The sequence below is a fragment of the Lolium perenne genome, chromosome 3, assembly GCF_019359855.2.
Source record: "Lolium perenne isolate Kyuss_39 chromosome 3, Kyuss_2.0, whole genome shotgun sequence".
Taxonomy (NCBI): domain Eukaryota; kingdom Viridiplantae; phylum Streptophyta; class Magnoliopsida; order Poales; family Poaceae; genus Lolium; species Lolium perenne.
Window position 1 is genome coordinate 323696344 of NC_067246.2, and position 20393 is coordinate 323716736.

At 44.4% G+C, this 20393-nt stretch overlaps 1 protein-coding gene across 1 annotated transcript; it reads right to left on the reverse strand.

Annotated features, from left to right (window-relative positions):
* Positions 1-462: 462 nt before the first annotated feature.
* LOC127340377 (glucan endo-1,3-beta-glucosidase GIV-like) lies at positions 463-2249 on the reverse strand. The gene is made up of 2 exons (XM_051366137.1): positions 2168-2249; positions 463-1469 (listed from the first exon to the last, which is right to left on the reverse strand). The coding sequence occupies exons 1-2, from the start codon at positions 2247-2249 to the stop codon at positions 463-465; spliced, it is 1089 nt and encodes a 362-aa protein (XP_051222097.1).
* Positions 2250-20393: the final 18144 nt, after the last annotated feature.

The following is a 20393-nucleotide window of genomic DNA, read 5'->3' on the forward strand; positions in this document are numbered from 1 at the left end:
ATGTCATCAAAGAAAAGACAATAGCACAACAATTTTGGTGTCGATGGGGCATGAGAACATTAGTTCCTCTTCTTTTCTTAGAAGCATGGCTTTTTAACATGAAAGATACATAATTTGGTAGAAGATGATTGATTGTACAAATGGAATTTTAGAAAATTAGTTTATTAAGGGTCTAGACATCTTCAAACAAAAAAAACTCTACATTATATATACTTAAAAAATCATAAAATTTATATAGTTTGCATCAAATAAATCCACATATTTTAATGCGTCGCATTACCATTGTGTCCAACACTTCGAGCGCCATGTTCACAGCCGAGCTTTCTAGGCCTTATTCTTTGAACGGAGGTAGTGTTACATTTCTGAACCAGATTATGACAGATGTTCAAGGCACAAACGCAGACAAAATAGTACTCCTATTTAAATTTCGTTTCATTTGAAGATCGGTGCACAACAATCTGATTATATATGTGGCAGTGTTCCTGCAAAATTGATGGGGTACACCGGCAATTTGTTCGTAGTAGGGTGGAAGAGCCCAAAGTTCCTCTGCGTCTCTTCTCCATGCTTCTGGTTCTCGTTGAAGATGGAGGAGACATACACCTCCAGCGGCACCCCCGTCGACCAAGACTTCTTCGGAGTACCGAAAGGCCCAGGCTTCTCGAACGTACCCTTACCGTAAGCCACATGGTCGATAAGCCCCTGGTTGTAGGCCCTCGCGTTCTCCACTGTGGCTCCCACCCCTCCCGCCGACGGCCACCCGCTCTCAGACACCACCACCCACGCCTCCGGCGCCCCGGCCTTCTCCAGCGCGGCATACATCGCGTCCACCATGGCATCGAACAGGTTGGTGTACACTAGCCCATTCCCGCTGTCCGTCACCGGCGGCGCGCCGGGCCGGAACAGGGCGTAACTGAGGTTGATTTTGTCAGGGTTCCCCTGGTACGCGAAGTAGGGCTGCACGTTGATGAGCAGCGGCGCGTTGGTGCTCTCCAGGAACCGCGCCACTTCCGCCATGTGGGGCTGCGAGAACACGGCGCTGGACGGCGGGAAGGAGTTGGCGACCACGTCCATCCCCACGGCCGTGGACACCCTGATGGCAATACCCGCAGGGCCAAGGGTGTTGATGAGGTTGCGCATGGCGGGAACGATGTTCTGCGCGGCACCGCCCGTGAGCTCGTTTCCGACGACGATGTACCTGATTCTCACCTCGGGGTAGTAGGGCTTCACGTTGGTCTGGACCCAGGAGGCGGCGTTGGAGGCGCTGGCGGCGAGGAAGGCGACCTCGTCGGCGGTGGTGCCGAGCGTGACCTCGACCTGGGTGTTGCGGAGGGCGTCGAGGGTGGCGTGCTCGACGGAGTAGACACGCATGCGGTAGATGTTGTAGGTGCGGTAGAGCTGCACCACTTCGCGCGGAGGAGGGAGGTTGTTGCCTATGATGCCGTAGCACACGCCCACCACGGCGGTGGACCCTGCATGCATGCACCGTCCAACAGAATTAATTAGGTGCAGTAATATTCATCCAGCGGTACATATACTACAGTACAAAAGCCGCTAAATGGAGTAGGTGCCAGAAAATCGACATTTTCCCCTCATAACCAAACACGAAAATATACATTTACATCTGAAAAACGCTCTACTTTGTTCAAAATACGCCTGCAGTTTCAAGGCATATGAAGAATTTTGCATTAGGAAACTGTCACTCACTATTTCTGATTTCTTCAATTTTCCTATATCCAGTAAGCTAAGTGTACGTAGAAAGTAAGGAGATCATGTGTTAAATTTTATTGGTCTGCGAGAAAAGTATTTTTTCTTAATTTAAAATGGAGTGAAAAGAGAGAAGTACACTTTTTGATTTGAGTAAGCATTATTACACAGCGTTCTATACTAAATATATTTCTCAAAAATTAATTTGTACTGAATATATCGAAATTCAAAATAATATACTCCCACTATCTCATGAAATTTGTCAAAGATTTGACTCATTTTAGATTTATCTACATACTAAATAGTGAGTAGAACTGTAGATATATACAACCAAATTTAACAGATCTAGGACAATTGTCATGAGACGAAAGGAGTACTCTAAACTTCCTTTACGAACAAAAGAGATGCATTATGCAACACAGAAAGCTAGCTCCACAATCTAGATAGATACACACGTACGTACATGCAGGGACGACGCAGGCGACAAGGACGCCGACGAGCAACGACGCTGTAAGCACCGGAGCAAAGCCTCGCATGCTCGACATTGTCTCCTACGTACGGCCCTCAGCTACTATGTAAGAAGAAAGTCCAATTCTCATCCTTGAACTCTTGGGAAAGTTCACTTTCAGTCCCAAAATTTATTTTTAGTCTAGAATAAATCTTGAACTCTCATAATAGTTCATTTTGCATCCCTTTGCAGTTGAGTTGAGCAAATTACTAGCGTGGAAAGAAAAAGAAAAAAGGAACCAACCAAATTGGTTTAGAACCAGATCAAGCCCAAACTAGCTGAGATGTTAAACCAAACGTCACAATACAAAAAAAAACGAAACCTTTGGATCTCTCGCTTGATTTCTCTCCCTTCTAATTCACGTGAAGCGTTGCGCCTCAAAGGTCTTCTTGTTTGCTTATCAACATCCTTCCATCTCTCTACCCTTGCACCGTTATCTTGAGTTTTTGGGCACCTATAGCAGATATTTGCCTAGCTCAATCAGGATAAGGACTAAAAGTGAATGATTCTGAGAGTTCAAGGTTTATTTTAAACCAGACAGAAGTTCTAGGACCAAAAGTGAACTTTCACTGGAATTCAAGGACCAAAAGTGGACTTTCTTCACTATGTAATATGCTTTCTTTTCTTTTATTACGGTGCGATGTACCCGGCCAGCGCTATGTCCCAAACCGGCAGGAGACCCCGTACTTATACTCGCGCTCAACGTGTGAAATTACGATACTGTACATAAGTTTCGTGGGCTAATTCTTCTTTATCTTACTCTAGCTCGTCATTAACAGTTCACCTACGCATTTTCACAGCTCAGTTCTACAATTTCTGAGGTGGCACATACCAAATCTATTCCCGCTACATTTATGTTTCCAGATATCCTCGAATTGATTTTTCAAGATCTTGATCTTCATTGATATGGGCATATCTCCCATATTTTTTGAAACATAAATGCAGTGAAATTATGTTTGATATACTACTACTATGTGACACCTATGATATTTATGAGTATGTGACATCTGTAAAATTGTCATATAAGGCTGGTCAGTATCATGTATTAGTATCATGCATATGATACTTTTATATGATACTATCTCTATAGTGGGTAGTATCATGAAGTGGTATCATAATCTTATTATATTTAATGATTTGTAGCATCTCAATGCAAAATTATGGACAAGATTTATTTGACATTAACTTTTTCTCGTGATCTGTGATATGATACAGTATCCACCTATGTTACTCTAATCTCCTCTCTCCTCTTTAATTAGCTGCCACATCAGTATTTTGTGATACTACTAGTATGATACTAGCACTATAAACATCCTAATACTGGGGCTAGATACAGATAGAAATAGTGAACCTACACACACTCAAAGACATCTACATATATGCATTTTTTTTAAAAAAAGACCTAAAACATCTTATAATAAAGAACGGAGGGGGTCCATTTTCTTTGTTGGTGCCTTGATATTTCTGGAGCCAAAAGCAATTCAATTGATCCTTCAAGGCGTCTAATAAACAGATGGTTCTTTGTATTTTTGAACAGCTTTCTGGACTTAAAATCAATTTTCACAAGAGTGAGTTATTTTGTTTTGGGAAAGCGAAAGATGATGAGAGTGAGTATACAAATCTTTTCGGATGTGATATAGGCTCACTTCCGTTTAAGTATCTGGGGATTCCAATTCATTTTCGAAAGCTGAAAAATAGTGAGTGGAAACCGGTAGAAGACCGTTTTGAAAAGAAATTAAGTTGTTGGGCTGGGAAAATGTTATCCTATGGTGATCGCCTTAATCTTATAAACTCGGTTCTCACAAGTTTGCCAATGTTTATGCTATCTTTCCTAGAGATTCCTATAGGAGTAAGAAAGAGGCTAGATTTCTTCAGATCTCATTTTGTCTGGCAAAGCGATGGACACAAAAGAAAATATAGACTAACAAAATGGGATGTTATTTGTAGACCAAAAGATCAGGGAGGATTAGGAGTGGAAGTGCTACATCTAAAAAATATAAGTCTACTAAGCAAGTGGTTGTACAAACTTATGAACGAAGAAGGAGTGTGGCAAGAGATAATCCAAAACAAATATTTGAAAACTAAGACACTTTCTCAGGTTACAGCAAAGCCAACGGATTCACCTTTTTGGAAGGGTTTAATGAATGTCAAAGATGAGTTTTTCAAAAGAGGGTCTCTTGTAGTAGGAAATGGACAAAATACTAGATTTTGGGAAGACACATGGCTAGGTGATCGGCCTCTTAAGAATCAATACCCGACTCTTTACAACATTGTTAACCATACAAATGTTACGGTAGCACATGTGATGGGCTCAACACCTCTGAACATAGGATTCAGGAGAGCTTTATCTGGGAACAAATGGGATAGATGGGTCCATTTAGTTACTCGCCTCATGATGTTTCAATTGACGGATGTGGAGGATGCTTTTAGATGGTCGCTGACTACTTCTGGTGTGTTCAGTGTTAAATCTATGTACACAGACTTGCTTAATGAACACACATGTTATCTTAAGAAATATATTTGGAAGATCAAGGTTCCACTTAAAATCAGAATTTTTATGTGGTTCCTACATAAGGAAGTTATATTGACCAAAGACAATCTTAGCAAACGGAATTGGCATGGATGCACTAAATGTAGTTTTTGTGATCAAGATGAAACAATACAACATTTGTTCTTTTCATGTCCCTTTGCCAAAATCATTTGGAGGATTATTTATATGACGTTCAATTTACCTCCTCCTTCTAGTGTCTCAAATTTGTTTGGAAATTGGTTAAATGGGGTGCCAAAAAAAGATAAAGGCCACATTAGAGTCGGTGTGTGCGCTTTATTGTGGGCTATATGGACAGTCCGTAATGATTTTATATTTAACAAAAGGAGTTTCCCATCTTTTATGCAGGTTATCCCTTTGGTCACTCATTGGATCCATATGTGGTCCTTCCTGCAGCCGGTGGAGGAACGTCCGGACATGGATTTTGGGTGCAACCGTTTGGCGACGATCGCACGGGATTTCTACAGCCAGTGCGGTTGGCGGTCTGAGAAAAGGCTCACATCATGATGCTACATCGCTTTTTTCTTCTAGCTTTTTTTAGGTGGCTTATCCATGTTGAGACTCTAAGTGATCCATGAGCTGTAATAATTGTGTACTGTTACTACTGTTTTGGTGTGACTTACTTTAATAAAAAGCCGTATGCATCAATTGATGCAGAGGCAGGGGCACCCCATTTCGAAAAAAAATAAAGATGTACGCATTTTATTCTATATGTGCATTATATTTTCCCTAGTTAGGCACGGTATTTTCCAATGAATAATGGGTGCAACATTTTAATCGAACCCTGATTAACACATAGTCCAGACTTTCAACCTAGATCTTATCAAACTTGCAAACCAAAACGTGGCCAAAAATTGCATTAGGTTACCAACTACGTACTTGAAGATTTAGAACTACCGACTGGGCAATCACCTAGAAGAACATCTCCGGTTAAGAAAAATGAATAGCCACGATGATGGCAACGGGAAACAAAAATTGTAAGCACTAGAGTTTTGACACAACTGCGTGAGAGCAGTGGTGGCTGCAGCCACGGCGAGGATGGTGCACGTAAGATATGGCCACGGTGGCACATAGGACGATTGACCGCAGCTAGTCCGCTTTCATCAAAGGCACATGCTTGCATGAAGGGGTGATGGCGCTTCACGATATTACGCCTGAGCTTAGAGTTCAGAAGCAAGAGGGCTTACTTCTGAAACTTGACTTTAAGAAAGCCTATGATTGTGTCAGTGTTATAATGTGATCCAAATTCATATACTAAAGGGAGGCTACCTTCTGACGAGCGGAGCGATGCCCGTCACCAGTATGCTTGGGCCGAAGCGTTGGCACCGCCTATATATACATCTTGTAAGCCGCCGGCTAGGGTTTATCAGATTACAAGATAACCCACGGCGTTTGTAAACACTCCCCGATATAGTGAAGTTTTGCTGGCTGGCGTCCGTGGTTTTTTCCCTTTCTGTGTTGGAAGGGGTTTTCCACGTTAAATCTTGTGTCTCCACAGCGTTTACCTTTATCGTTCTTCGTTATTTGCTTGTCGCTTTTATAACAAGTGGTATCAGAGCCTGTGTTTCAATCTAGGGTTTTACGACACGTCTTCCTTGAAGTTTGATGTACCGTAGCTGGATTATACCACGAGATTTTGTCTGTGGAAAGTGAAGATGAGGGCGATCCTTAACCAATCTTCTGATCTAGATGAAGCTCTTGATGTATTTGGCAAGAAAGATGCCAAAACCTGGACCGACGATGAAAAGAGGAAAGACCGTAAGGCTTTTTCATTAATCCAGCTTCATCTATCCAACAATATTTTGCAGGAAGTGCTGGCTGAGAAATCCGCAGTGGCGCTGTGGTTGAAACTGGAATCGATGTGCATGTTCAAAGATCTAACCAGTAAGATGCACGTGAAGATAAACAGTGGCGGAGCTATGTGCATGTCAGGGGGGGCACAGCCCCCCAACTTTTGACCATTCTCTGAAGATTTTTTTTGGGGGGATAGGTTTAAATGGGATATTTTTAACCTTTTGCCCCTTCCCCAAACTTAAAGATTTTACATTTCGCCCCCTAGCACTTCTTGCCTAGCTCCGCCACTGAAGATGAAGTTGTTCTCGTACAAGCTGCAAGAAGGTGTGTCAATGATGAATCACATATCGATCTTTAGAGAGATCGTTTCTGATTTGCTGTCCATGGAGGTAAATGATGATGATGAAGATCTCGCTCTTATACTGTTAGTCTCGTTGCCTAATTCTTTTGCGAATTTTCGAGACACCTTGTTATACAGTCGTGATGAACTAAACCTTGCCGAAGTTTATGAGACCCTCCAGCGGATGGAAAAGATGAAATCTATAGCGCAGACAGAGGGTCATCAACTAAGGCAAAAACACTACAGGTCTGAGGCAGGACCGAGAACAGAAACAACAACTACAACAGAGATAAGAGCAAGACCGATAGAGTGTAACATCCCAAAAATTTCAATCAATGAGAATGGTGGTTCCCAAAATTCAAATTTAGCAACTAACAAAAACTTTTATCTTTGCATATAGTGTTATGAATAGTATGTGTGCATTTGAGTGATCTTGCCATTATGAGTGTTTGCAAACCTTACCAATGTATTAAAACCCTACACTTGATCCCTTGTGATCACAAAGAAAAGCAAAAAACCAAAATAAAAGAATAAAATTAGAAAATCACAAAACCTCACATATGGTTTATGCCATTTTTGCAAATCTTGAACCTAGATCACTTTGGCTTGCACCATTGGTTGGAGATGGTTACTAACCACTTATAAACACTTTTGGAATCAAAGAAACTCAAATCAAAATGAAAATAAAATGAATCTCCAACTCACATGCACTAATGGTCACATGTGACATTTATAAGCAGATTTAAGATCATATGCAATTTGGATTTTTGCAAACTACCTCAAATTTGACCACCACCACCACCACTCTACTCCAAATCTTATTCAATTAAAACCCACCAAAATTCACTCAAAAATTCCAAAGTGGAGTTCATGCGGCCATTGTGTCGAACAGGTGGTGTGCACCAATCTGCCAACTTGGTACATTGCAATACCCAGTGGATCATTGCCTCCACCATCGACCCTAGGTCATCCTCAGTACCCTCATTGACTCCTTGCATCATGCCAAGCCAGTAGACACGCTCAGATGTACGAAATATACAAGAACTACGTCATGCCGATCATGGCATGACACACACACTTACTCTCTCACTTCTGCCCAAATCCACCGTGCCAAGCCATGTCCTGGAGATGCACCTTTCCCTGCTGATCACGTTGGACACACTCTAAAGCCAAGAGGAAGCCGACACTGGCCAGGACACGCAAGACCAGACACGCCCAGGTCATGCCAAGACACGCGCTAGAGCGCGCGCTGGCAAGCCCTGGACGCGCCAGAACGCCAGCTCGCCACGCCGCGTCAACGCTCGCCTGGACCCCTCCTTGCGCCACCAGCTCCGCTACGTCACCAGCCACCGCCAGGACACGCCCATTGGCTCGCTCGACGCTCGTACACGACGACACCATCATCGACATCCGCCGCGGTACTGAGAGCTCCGATCACGCTCGCGAGCTCGTCCTTGCCTCGTTTTCACCACAATCACGCCTGGCGTGACCGCCATGACATCGCCAACACGCGCGCGTCATCGCCAGTCCACCGGCTCGCCTGTAGACGCGTCACCATGATCGCCATCTCCGCAGCACATCGGCCTCGCCTCGCCGCTATAAAAGGAGGGCCTCCCTCCTCAAATCCAGCACACCGCAAGCTCCTCCTCTCCTCTCTGACCCTCCTCATCCACTCACCGCTCAATTAGTATGCTTGGGCGCGTTGTGGGCTGGCCTTTGCGCTGTTTAAATGGTTTGGGCCCAATTAGTTTTCCCGCCGGCCCGTTTAATTCAAATCCGATTTTCTGTTTAATTCAAAATTGCTCGCAGATGCCATTTTCAAATTTGAATAGTTTCAAATCCACTGGGCCAAATTTGATGAATTTGGTATTGTTGGAAAGCTTGTAAACAGATCTATCCAACCCCACTGGTCTCACCCTTAGATTGTTTGAATAATTAATGTGATAAAAATAACAAGGCAGGGACTTTTGTAACTTCAAACAATTATTAAAAATCAACCCTAAGTGATTTTGAGTTGATTCCAACTCTCATAAATCACATTTCACATACTCTACAAGTTTATGCAAAAACATCACATAGTTATTCGTATGATCATGGACTAGAGCAAAATAGTGGCTATGTGGCCATTTCTAGTCCATTTAAACTTATCCAAAATGAATTCTCAAATAGTATGAGAGGTTCCCTCTCATTTAAACCATGGTCCTAAGCAATTCCAAGTGATGTGTTGACTTAGTCTATATCATCTCATATTGGATTACTTAGAGACATTAAATTGATGTAAGAGTAAGATTTAAATTGTATATGGTTAGTACCTTATTTAAATCTTGGTTCCCAAATAATAGATATGAATTGTTGACCTTGTTCAACATATGAATTCATACCTTATTATTATTTTAGAAAATTAAATTGTAAAAAGATTCAATGAGAGGAAATTACTTCTCTCTTACAAGTTCTCTTAACACACAAGCCAAACCCCCTTTTGTGATTAGGGTTATGATGAATGAATAGCTTGTGTGAACCATGTGTGTGCTTAGTATAGCCTTAAGACTTGTTTGGTGATTGTATACCTCGTATTCGATTTTAGACGCTAGTACCGAGGAGTATCAAGAGGAGGAGGAGGTCTACTTCCAAGGAGAAGAAGACCACTTTGATCAATACACCAACCAAGGCAAGCTAATATTATTGCAAAGTGCAAAGTTCTACAAGAGCAAGGCATCACCCCATTTTACTTTATGCTTAATGGTCCTATCCCAAGTTTTTACTTTACAAGCTTTATTGAATTTGATTTATCAAAGTTCCTTTTTGATTCATGATTCACTTGGTCAAGTTTGGATAAGTACAAGAGTTTCAAATTTAGCCTAGAGCAATCAAAGCTAGTTAGCACCCTCATGCTTAGTTGCTAGTGCTAAAGGAAAGATAACTACTCTAGATGGGAACATGTGATTTGAAATGACTTTGAAAACCTTGGAATGATGAGTCATTCTATTGAAAGATTTTGAAGGTGAATGTGACTTGAATGAATTGGTGAATTTGATAAAAACTGATGATTGGGTTTGATGCGATACCATTCCAATTCTTGAGTACCCCCGCAATACCTAATTATGGGTAAGGCTTAGCTAGAAATTTATGTGTCTTAGTATGAGTTCCCTCTAAACAAGTGTCATAGAGGTTATGCCGAGGCTGCCTCTGTTGAAAGTGAAATGATGTGAAATGAGGTGAATATACGACCCAAGCCCTGTGCAGTTCCCGGGATAACAGTTGGCTATCACCGGGAGGCCAAGCTCATGGGGAGAGGTGCCTATACTAGGGTGTGTAAGTGAAAGGTTAATGGTTGATGATCCGCATACTGAGTTATGATTATTCGGGGTTATCCCTGACGGATGAAATCAAAAGTTGTGGCACACGTGTGCAACCTCTGCAGAGTGTAAACCTATTCAAATAGCCGTGTCCGCGGTCATGGACAGTTGGAAAGGCCATACAGTTCCGTCATCAGAATCTTTCTTTAAATATGACTTGTGAATTGAATTTAAAAGGTGACTTGATTTTGAATCACAACAGAGTTGTGGGAATGACACTAATGTTGCCACTTGAGTTAGTTAGCATATGAGAAATCTTTTACTAAAGTGTTGACAAACTAAAATTGGCTTTATGCAAATAAACCTAGAACCTAGAACACCCTCATTAGAATTATTAGTGCTTGCATTAGTATTAGTTTGCGAGTACTTGAAAGTACTCACGGCTGTGTCCCTGGCTATTCAAATGGCCAGACTATGAAGCTGAACAGCAGTATGAAGATGACGACCAGCAGGACGTCTACGACAACTAGGAGTTTCTCCTAACGTCAAGCGTTGCCTGTGGAATAGATAGTCCACTACTACTTCGCTTCCGCTACGTATTATGTAATGATCATTAGATCAAGTGTTGTAATGAGACTGGATCCTGTGATCCTTTTTATGTAATGACTATTATGGTGTTGTAATGAATGATGATTCTATGATATTCAACGGTTATGTCTCGCAAAAACAATCTTCCTGAGATTGCGATGTATGGCATAATAGGCATCTGGACTTAAAAATCCGGGTGTTAACAAGTTGGTATCAGAGCCATTGTTTGACCTTAGGAGACCCTAGTTAGATTGGACGTTCTGAAAAACTTTGTTTCAAAAACTAATGAAGTAAATATATCTAACAAAATTATTCCCTCTCTTTTCCTTGAGATCGTTTCAAATTAATAAGTCATGCTCTTCCTTAAGATTCTACATAAAATTTTGACACACTTCTCTAACTTACTCCTCCACTTCACTTTCAGATGGAGACAATCAATACCAAGTTTTACCAGATGGGGAATGGTGGGAGTTTGATCTTCGAAAGGGACCTCAATGCTCTGTCGGATTAACTTGACCGCCCTCACCCGGAGTTCCACGGAGTCGAAGTCAATGACCAGCCCGAAGGGGAACAGCAGTGGATCATCACCGCTAATCTGAGGGGCAAGATGGAGCCTCCTACTTCTGAGAGGATCCTCTTCTCCTTCAGGGAAAGCAACTGGATGGACGGACTCGCTCGTGGGCTGCAGGAAGCACTTGCCCGTCTGTGCGGGTAGAATGGGGAAGCACTCCAAGTCGCTCGCTTTGCTCACCTCGCCAGGCGTAACTCCGCTTGAGAACCCATGGACATGCAGCCCCACCCCAAGCTGAAGCACCACGTAGAGCATCTGGACTTCATGTTGTACCAGACGCAGAAGGGGCTGGACAACGCCCGTGTGTATGCCAACCAGACTCACGCCCACATCACTCAGTAGAGAGATGCCATCAAGCTGCTTGCCAAGGACCGCAAGTCACTCCGCCAGCAGCGTGCCAAGAAGGACGCTACCATTGCGCGTCTTCACGCAAATATAGTATCCTTGGAGGCCACTGTCAAGGCCCAAGAGGACCAGATGAGAGAGATGGAAGAAGATGGTGAAGACATTCAGGGAGGAGGAGCCTTCCTGAGTGATGATGATGACTTTGAGGAAGACGCATACACTGATGAGGAGGACTACGAGTTCCTAGACGCCGGAGAATATGACTACATCCCGATAGATGTAGATGAGGAGTAACATCACATGTTCACTTGCGTAGGTGTGAGTTTGTATCCCGTCCCATGTATCGTAGCTTGGAGAAATGGTTCTTAAAACCATTAGTGTGTTAACTTGTAATGTGTGCAGTTTGCAATGAATGAAAGTGTTGTTTGTGTCAACATTACAAAGTATTCAAGTTTTAAACTATTTGAACTTACTCAAAACAAGCCATAGAAAATTCCCTCTTATCTTATGATCTATCTCAATGTTCAGATGGCCCCTCCAACCCGTAGCGCAAATCAAGATGCCATAATGCAGATGTTGCAAATCATGTTGGAAGAAAGAGAGGCTGAACGAGCTGAACGGCAGGCCAACATTGCAGCACTTCAACAGCTTGCTAACAACAACCATGGCCATGGAAACCATGATCAACCAGGGTCAAAGCTGAAGAATTTCCAAAACACCAACCCCCCTGTGTTTAGCAAGACAGAAGAACCCCTCGATGCCAATGACTGGCTCCAGTCCATGGAGAACAATCTAGAAGTTGCGGGAGTCGAAGCCGCATAAAAAGTCTTGTTTGCCACCCATTACTTAGCAGGACCTGCAAGAGCCTGGTGGACCAGCACCCATGCCATGAACGCCGGACAGATCATGACTTAGGCAGATTTCAAGCTCAAGTTCAGCAAGTATCATGTGCCCCCGGGTCTGATAAAGAAGATAAGGGTATGAGTTCCGGGAACTCAAGCAAGGTAGAATGTCCGTGGTAGAATACCGCGACAGGTTTCTCACACTGTTAAGGTACGCCCCTGACGAGACCGACACCACCGAGACGAGGAAGGAAAGGTTCCTGAACGGACTGCATGATGAGATGCAGACTGTGTTGGTCAACATCCCCTTTGCCGACCTTGAAGCCCTGGTAGACTCCGCCATCCAAATGGAGGGCAAACTGCATCAAGCCAACAAGAACCGCAAGCACCGCATGATGAATCAGAGTGGGCCCAGCAATACCCCAAGGTATCGCCCCAGCTCAAGCGGAGGATTCAACCCCAGGAACAACAAGCTCAATGCACCGATGTCACGTCCGGGTTTTCAGAACCGGAGTGGAGGACACCCAAGGCCAGGAGGCCACAACAACAACAACCACCATGCCAACAACAACAACTTCAACCGTGCCCCGATAAGAGCCTCCAACAACAACAACACCAACACTGCACCAAGGACTGGGAGCAACGCCGTCCCCTTCACCCCCAAAGACAAGTCCACCATCACTTGTTATGAGTGTGGAATAGTGGGTCACTACTCCAATGAGTGCCCCAAAAGGTTAGCCAAGACCACCCCCAATGCCTCTGCCCCTGCTCAGCAGCAACGCCGTGTCTCCACCGGCAAGAAGTTCACCCCCAACAACCCGAACAACCGTGGAGGCCGCCTCTTCCACATGAATGCCGAAGAAGCCCAGGAAGCCCCAGATGTAGTGTTGGGTGTGTTCTCTGTTAACTCAATACCTGCAAGAGTGTTGTTTGATTGCGGAGCATCGCATTTGTTTGTTACCGAAGATTTTGCATGCACTAGTAAGATTCACCCAATCAGTTTGAAACATGTCATGATAGTTCAAATACCTGGATCAACTACAAAAGCTAGAAAAATTTGCAAAGATGTACCCATCAGAATCCATGAAATAGATTTTTATGCAAATTTGATTGTTCTGGGAACAAAAGGTTTGGAAGTAGTACTGGGTATGGATTGGATGTCGAAACATCATGGATTGATTGACTGTGCCAAGAAGGCCATCACCATGACTAGTAGCACCGGAATATTAGTAGAACATGTGTCAGAAAGGCTGCCCAGAAAGTTCACCTGCAACCAGAGTTTAGCCAAGCCAACCTTGGATCAGATCAGGGTCGTTTGTCGATACCCCGATGTGTTTCCTAATGATCTACCCGGTATGCCCCCGGATCGGGATATCGAGTTTATCATCGAGTTAATCCCTGGAACAGGACCTATAGCCCAGAGAGCCTATAGCATGAACCCCGCAGAGCTAGTAGAACTGAAGAAGCAACTGGATGATATGCTGTACAAAGGTCTGATTCGACCAAGTGCGTCGCCTTGGAGGTCACCAGTTTTGTTTGTGGATAAGAAATACGGTGCCACTCGTTTATGTACGGATTACCGTAAGCTTAACGATGTCACCATCAAAAACAAATACCCCTTGCCAAAGATAGAAGACCTGTTTGACCAGCTGACAGGTGCCAAAGTGTTCTCTAAGATTGATCTTAGGACTGGTTACCATCAATTGAAGATTCGTGCAACCGATATTCCTAAGACTGCCTTTACCACTAGATATGGATTGTATGAGTACAATGTCATGTCATTTGGTTTGACCAATGCCCCCGCTTACTTCATGAACCTCATGAATAAGATCTTTATGAACTTTTTGGATAAGTTTGTCATTGTCTTCATCGACGACATCCTTATCTACTCCAAATCCGAAGAAGAACATGAGCAACATTTGGAAGTTATCCTAGAAACCCTTAGGCAGCACAAGTTGTACGCCAAGTTCAGCAAATGTGAGTTTTGGTTGAAGGAAGTAGGATTCCTGGGACACATCTTGTCTGCAGGAGGAATTGCCGTAGATCCCGCTAAAATCAAAACCGTTGAGGAATGGAAAGCCCCAACCACCCAGACTGAAGTCCGTGCATTTCTGGGATTAGCGAGATATTACCGCAGGTTTGTTGAAGGATTTTCCAGCATAGCTAGACCGATGACTCAACTGTTGAAGAAGGACAAGAAGTTTGACTGGAATGACAGGTGTGAAGAGAGTTTCCAGCAACTCAAGCGCAGATTAACCACAACCCCAATTTTGATCATGCCCGATATCACCAAGCCATTTGACGTCTATTGTGACGCATCCAAGATTGGTCTTGGATGTGTGTTGATGCAAGAAGGCAAGGTGATATCATACCTGTCAAGGCAACTGAAGCAACATGAGCAGAACTATCCAACCCATGACTTGGAGTTAGCATCCGTAGTCTTAGCCTTGAAAGTTTGGCGTCATTACCTCACGGGTAATCGATGCGAGATCTATTCGGATCACAAGAGCATGTAGTATATTTGTACACAGAAGGAGCTGAATATGAGACAGCGCAGATGGATAGAGTTAATCAAGGATTATGATATGGAAATTCACTACCACCCCGGCAAGGCCAATGTGGTAGCGGATGCCCTGAGTAGACTACCGTTTCAGTTGAATTCCATGATCACAATAGAGCAACCTAGCCTGTTTCAAGAATTTGAGCAGTTTAGACTAGAGCTAGTTAGTGAAGGATTTCTAGCGAGCATTGAGCTCCAGCCCACTTTCATGAGTCAGATCAAGAAAGCTCAGAAGGGAAATGCCAGCATTGACGGAATCAAGAGTCAGATAGCTGCAGGAAAGGCACCAGGATTCACCAAAGATGAAGAAGGAGTGTTGTGGTACAACGGACGCCTATGTGTGCCGTCAGATTCAGAGTTGAAGCAAGTCATTCTGATGGAAGCCCATGATACCCTGTATTCCATTCACCCCGGAAGAACCAAGATGTACCAAGACCTGAAGGAACAATTTTGGTGGCACGGAATGAAGCGAGAAATTGGAAGCTACATCGCCAAGTGTGACATCTGTCAACTAGTTGATACGTCTCCAACGTATCTATAATTTCTGATGTTTCATGCTTGTTTTATGACAATACCTACATGTTTTGCTCACACTTTATAATGTTTTTATGCGTTTTCCGGAACTAACCTATTAACAAGATGCCACAGTGCCAGTTCCTGTTTTCTGTTGTTTTTGGTTCCAGAAAGGCTATTCGGGCAATATTCTCGTAATTTGACGAAACAAAGACCCAGTATCTTATTTTTCCCGGAAGACCCCAGAACACCGAAGGGGAGTCGGAGGCTGGCCAAAGGGCCACCACACCATAAGGCGGCGCGGCCCCAGGCCTGGCCGCGCCAGCCTATGGTGAGGAGGCCCCAGGCACCTCCCTGCGCTGCCTCTTCACCTATAAGACCCCTTTCGACCTAAAAACGCGATACGAATTGACGAAACTGCAGAAAGACTCCAGGGGCGCCGCCGCCATCGCGAAACTCCTATTCGGGGGACAGAATCTCTGTTCCGGCACGCCGCCGAGACGGGGATGTGCCCCCGGAAGCCATCTCCATCGACGCCACCGCCTCCATCATGCTCTGTTAGTAGTTCCCCCATGGACTACGGGTTCTAGCTGTAGCTAGTTGGAACTCTCTCTCCCATGTACTTCAATACAATGATCTCATGAGTTGTCTTACATGATTGAGATCCATCTGATGTAATCAGTGTTGTGTTTGTTGGGATCCGATGGATGATACATTATGATTAGTCTATCTATAGAGTTTGTGAAGTTATTGTTGCTGCAATCTTGTTATGCTTAATGCTTGTCACTAGGGCCCGAGTGGCATGATCTTAGATTTAAGCTCTATAATTACTGCTTAGATTGTATCTACAAGTTGTTTGCACATATTGCTGTCCGGAACCCGAGGCCCCAAAGTGACAGAAATTGGGACAACCGGAGGGGAAGGCTGTGATATGAGGATCACATGTTTTCACCAAGTGTTAATGCTTTGTGAAAGATCGAGATGTCGCCTAGAGGGGGGGGGGGTGAATAGGCAATTAAAAACTCTTGCCGATTTGTCTTGTAATAATGCGGAATTAAACTATCGTTTAGTTTACAAGCACAAACCCTAAATATGCTAAGCTCAACTAAGAGTAACAATAGCAACTAGAGCTAAGCAAAATAGGCACAAGATATATGTAGCACAAGTGATAGCAAGATATATGTACTTCAAGCACGATGGCTATCACAAGGAAAGAGAGCTCGGGTATAGAAATAACCGAGGCACGCGGAGACGAGGATGTATTCCCGTGTTCCCTTGCTTTGCAACAAGGTACGTCACGTTTGGAGGAGTGGAGGTCCCATGAAGGATTCCCCGCGCCACGAAGGCTCACCCTATTCTCCGAACCACACCCACGAAGGATAATGGCCCTTTCCTTATGGTTAGCTTTTCCTCCGCTCTGGAGATGGCAAGCTCCACAACCACTTCACAAGCTCCACGAAGGAGAAGCCCGAGCCTCTTCACAATCTTCTTGAAGAGATCACCGGAGCACCAATCACCAAGCCAACTAGGAGGTCTCCCTCCAAGAGTAACAAGCTCACGGTCTCTCACTCGAACTAATCGTGGTGGAGAGCTCAACACTATGCAATGATGCAAAGCAAGAACACTAGAGGTGTTCAAATCCTTCACTCTCAAATCCCACCCAAACAACAAATGCTAGGATGAAATTGGAGAGGAAGAACAATGGGGAAAGTCAACAAAAGACTCCAAGATCTAGATCCCAAGAGTTCCCCTCACTTAGAGAAGAAATGGATTGGTGGAAGTGTAGATCTAGATCTCCTCTCTTAGATCCCTCAAGAAATAGCAAGAACTATGGGAGGAATCAAGAGAGAGAGCAAGTTCTTCAAATGCAACAATGGAGGAGAGAGAATAGGAAGAACTAACTCAGCCCAAGGTGGAAGAAGGGCTATTTATAGCCCAAGAGCAAATATAACCGTTGGGGAAAGGTTGGGCTGAGTCAACCGTCGAGGAGGCCGGTCAACCGGGCCTGGGGCCGGGCCGTCCGATCCAGGGCCCGGTCAGACCGGGCCACAGACCGGACCAGCCGGTCCAAACCGGTCGGTAGGCCGGACCCCGAGGTCATCCGGTTGGCGCCCGGTCGACCGGACCGTGCGCCGGACTCGCCGGTCTGTGGCCCGGCTGACCGGGCGGCAACCGGATCTGTTGGCTCTTCGTTTGGAGCCCGGTTGGCGCCCGGTTGACCGGTCGGCACGCCGGGCAGGCCGGTTGGGAGGCCGGCTGACCGGGCGGCAGACCGGAACCGGCCGGCGCATGGGCCGGTCCGACCGGGTCCCTGACCGGGTGAGCAGGAAAACATGTGTACACAAAAACTGTGATAACTAATGCTCCCGAACTCCGATTGACATGAAACCAATTTTGTTGGAAAGATAACGACGAATAGAACATTTTAGATGATTTTAGAGAGGGAGTCTCCCACCGTCAAGAAACGGTAAAGACGTCCAAACTCGAAAACGCAATAGAAGATGCATGCAGATTCCGTTTTCGATGAACTTGGGCTTGTTGTAAAGCTAGCAACAAGCTCAAGAACCTCACACAGAGAAACACCAAGAAGCACTAAGGATATGCAAAGTATGCAAATGGTTGAGCTCCCTAAGATGATGTGATCAAGTTACCCAACCGAATGCCCCTCTTGATAGTGCGGCTATCTATCCTATAATCCGGTCTCCCAACATCCACCTTGAGACCGGTAAAAGGAAAACCTAGCAAGGCCATACCTTTGCCTTGCGCATCCCGCTTGATCTTGATGATAACTCTTCAAGCTTCACTCAAGCTGGAATGCCTCACTTGACCAATGTTGCTTCGTGAAGACTCACAAATGCTCCCCCATACACTATGATGGGAAAGCTCCATTGATGCACATCTTCTCATGACCATTATCACCAAATGGACGGCGAGCTTCAAGCATGTGATCCACTTGAGATGCTCATCTTGAACTTGCCCAACTCAACCTTGTATCTTCTCATACTCTCATAAGATAGAGCATGACTAATATTGAGTTCCACATAAGAACTCCATCTTCATTTCTTATTCTTGATCATATCACATATATATCTTCATACCGATGATCTTGATGCCAATACACAAGGTATACCTTTATCTTCATGGCATCCATACTTGAATCCAACACATGGAGTACAAGTAGAACCTATGGAATATTCCTTCATATAAACTCAATGAAAACATTAGTCCATAGGGGTTGTCATTAATTACCAAAACCACACATAGGGGCAATATACCCTTACACTTTGCTCCGGTACTCTATTAAAAGGAGTACCTTAATAGCTAGTAGATTCCCTTGAGGCCCGGCTGCCACCGACTGGTAGGACAAAAGATGTTGTGCAAGTTTCTCATTGCGAGCACGTACGACTATATATGGAAAACATGCCTACATGATTAATAATCTTGATGTTCTGTCTTAATGCTATTTCAATCCTATCAATTGCCCAACTGTAATTTGTTCACCCAACACTTGTCACTTGTTATTGGAGAGTTACCACTAGTGTAGATCGCTGGGAACCCCGGTCCATCTCTCATCATCATATACTCGTTCTACATGTCATTGGAAGTAGTATCCACTATTTTCTGGTGTCATTGCCTCTGTATTCTTATTCGCTCTTGTGTTACTATTACTATTGCTCTCATATTACTGCTGCTTTCACATCACCCCTGTTACTAGTGCTTTTCCAGGTGCAGCTGAATTGACAACTCAGTTGTTAAGGCTTATAAGTATTCTTTACCTCCCCTTGTGTCGAATCAATAAATTTGGGTTTTACTTCCCTCGAAGACTGTTGCGATCCCGTATACTTGTGGGTTATCACTAGTCAAAGCAGAACATCAGCGACCCGCAGGACTGTTGCAACCACTATAGATTCCCGAATGGAAGTGGGATTCTGTAGGAATGGACTTTATCATAGGTTTGCCCAAATCAAGTAGAGGAAATGATTCCATTTGGGTAGTGGTCGATAGATTAACCAAGGTGGCTCATTTCATCCCCGTCAAGACCAGATACCAAGGCCCAAAGCTAGCTGAGTTATACATCTCCAGAATAGTCACCCTGAACGGAACCCCGAAGTCTATAATGTCAGATAGAGGATCTCAATTCACCTCAAGATTCTGGCAGAAAGTGCATGAAGGACTAGGAACCCGGCTGAATTTTAGCACAGCTTATCACCCGCAGACTGACGGACAGACCGAGAGAGTCATCCAGATACTGGAAGATATGTTGAGAGCCTGTGTGCTTGAGTATGGATCTAAGTGGGAAGACTGCCTGCCATACGCAGAATTCTCATACAACAATAGTTATCAAGCCAGCTTACAAATGGCCCCCTTTGAAGCTCTGTACGGAAGGAAGTGCCGTACCCCTCTGAACTGGTCCGAAGTCGGAGATAGTCAAGTCTTCGGCCCCGATATTCTCCGCGAAGCCGAAGAGAAGGTTCACAAGATCCATGAATACCTCAAGACCGCCCAGTCAAGACAGAAGAGTTACACCGACAAGAGACGCCGAGAAATGACCTTCGACATCGGAGATTTTGTGTATCTCAAAGTCTCACCCCTCAAAGGAATGCAGCGATTCCAACTTAGAGAAAAGCTCGCCCCCAGATATGTCGGACCTTTCAAAGTTCTGAGTCGCCGAGGAGAAGTTTCGTACCAGCTTGAACTACCAGAAGAAATGTCCGCTGTGCACAATGTGTTTCATATATCACTACTTCGGAAGTGCTTAGAAGTGCCGGAGAAGACGGAGGTGT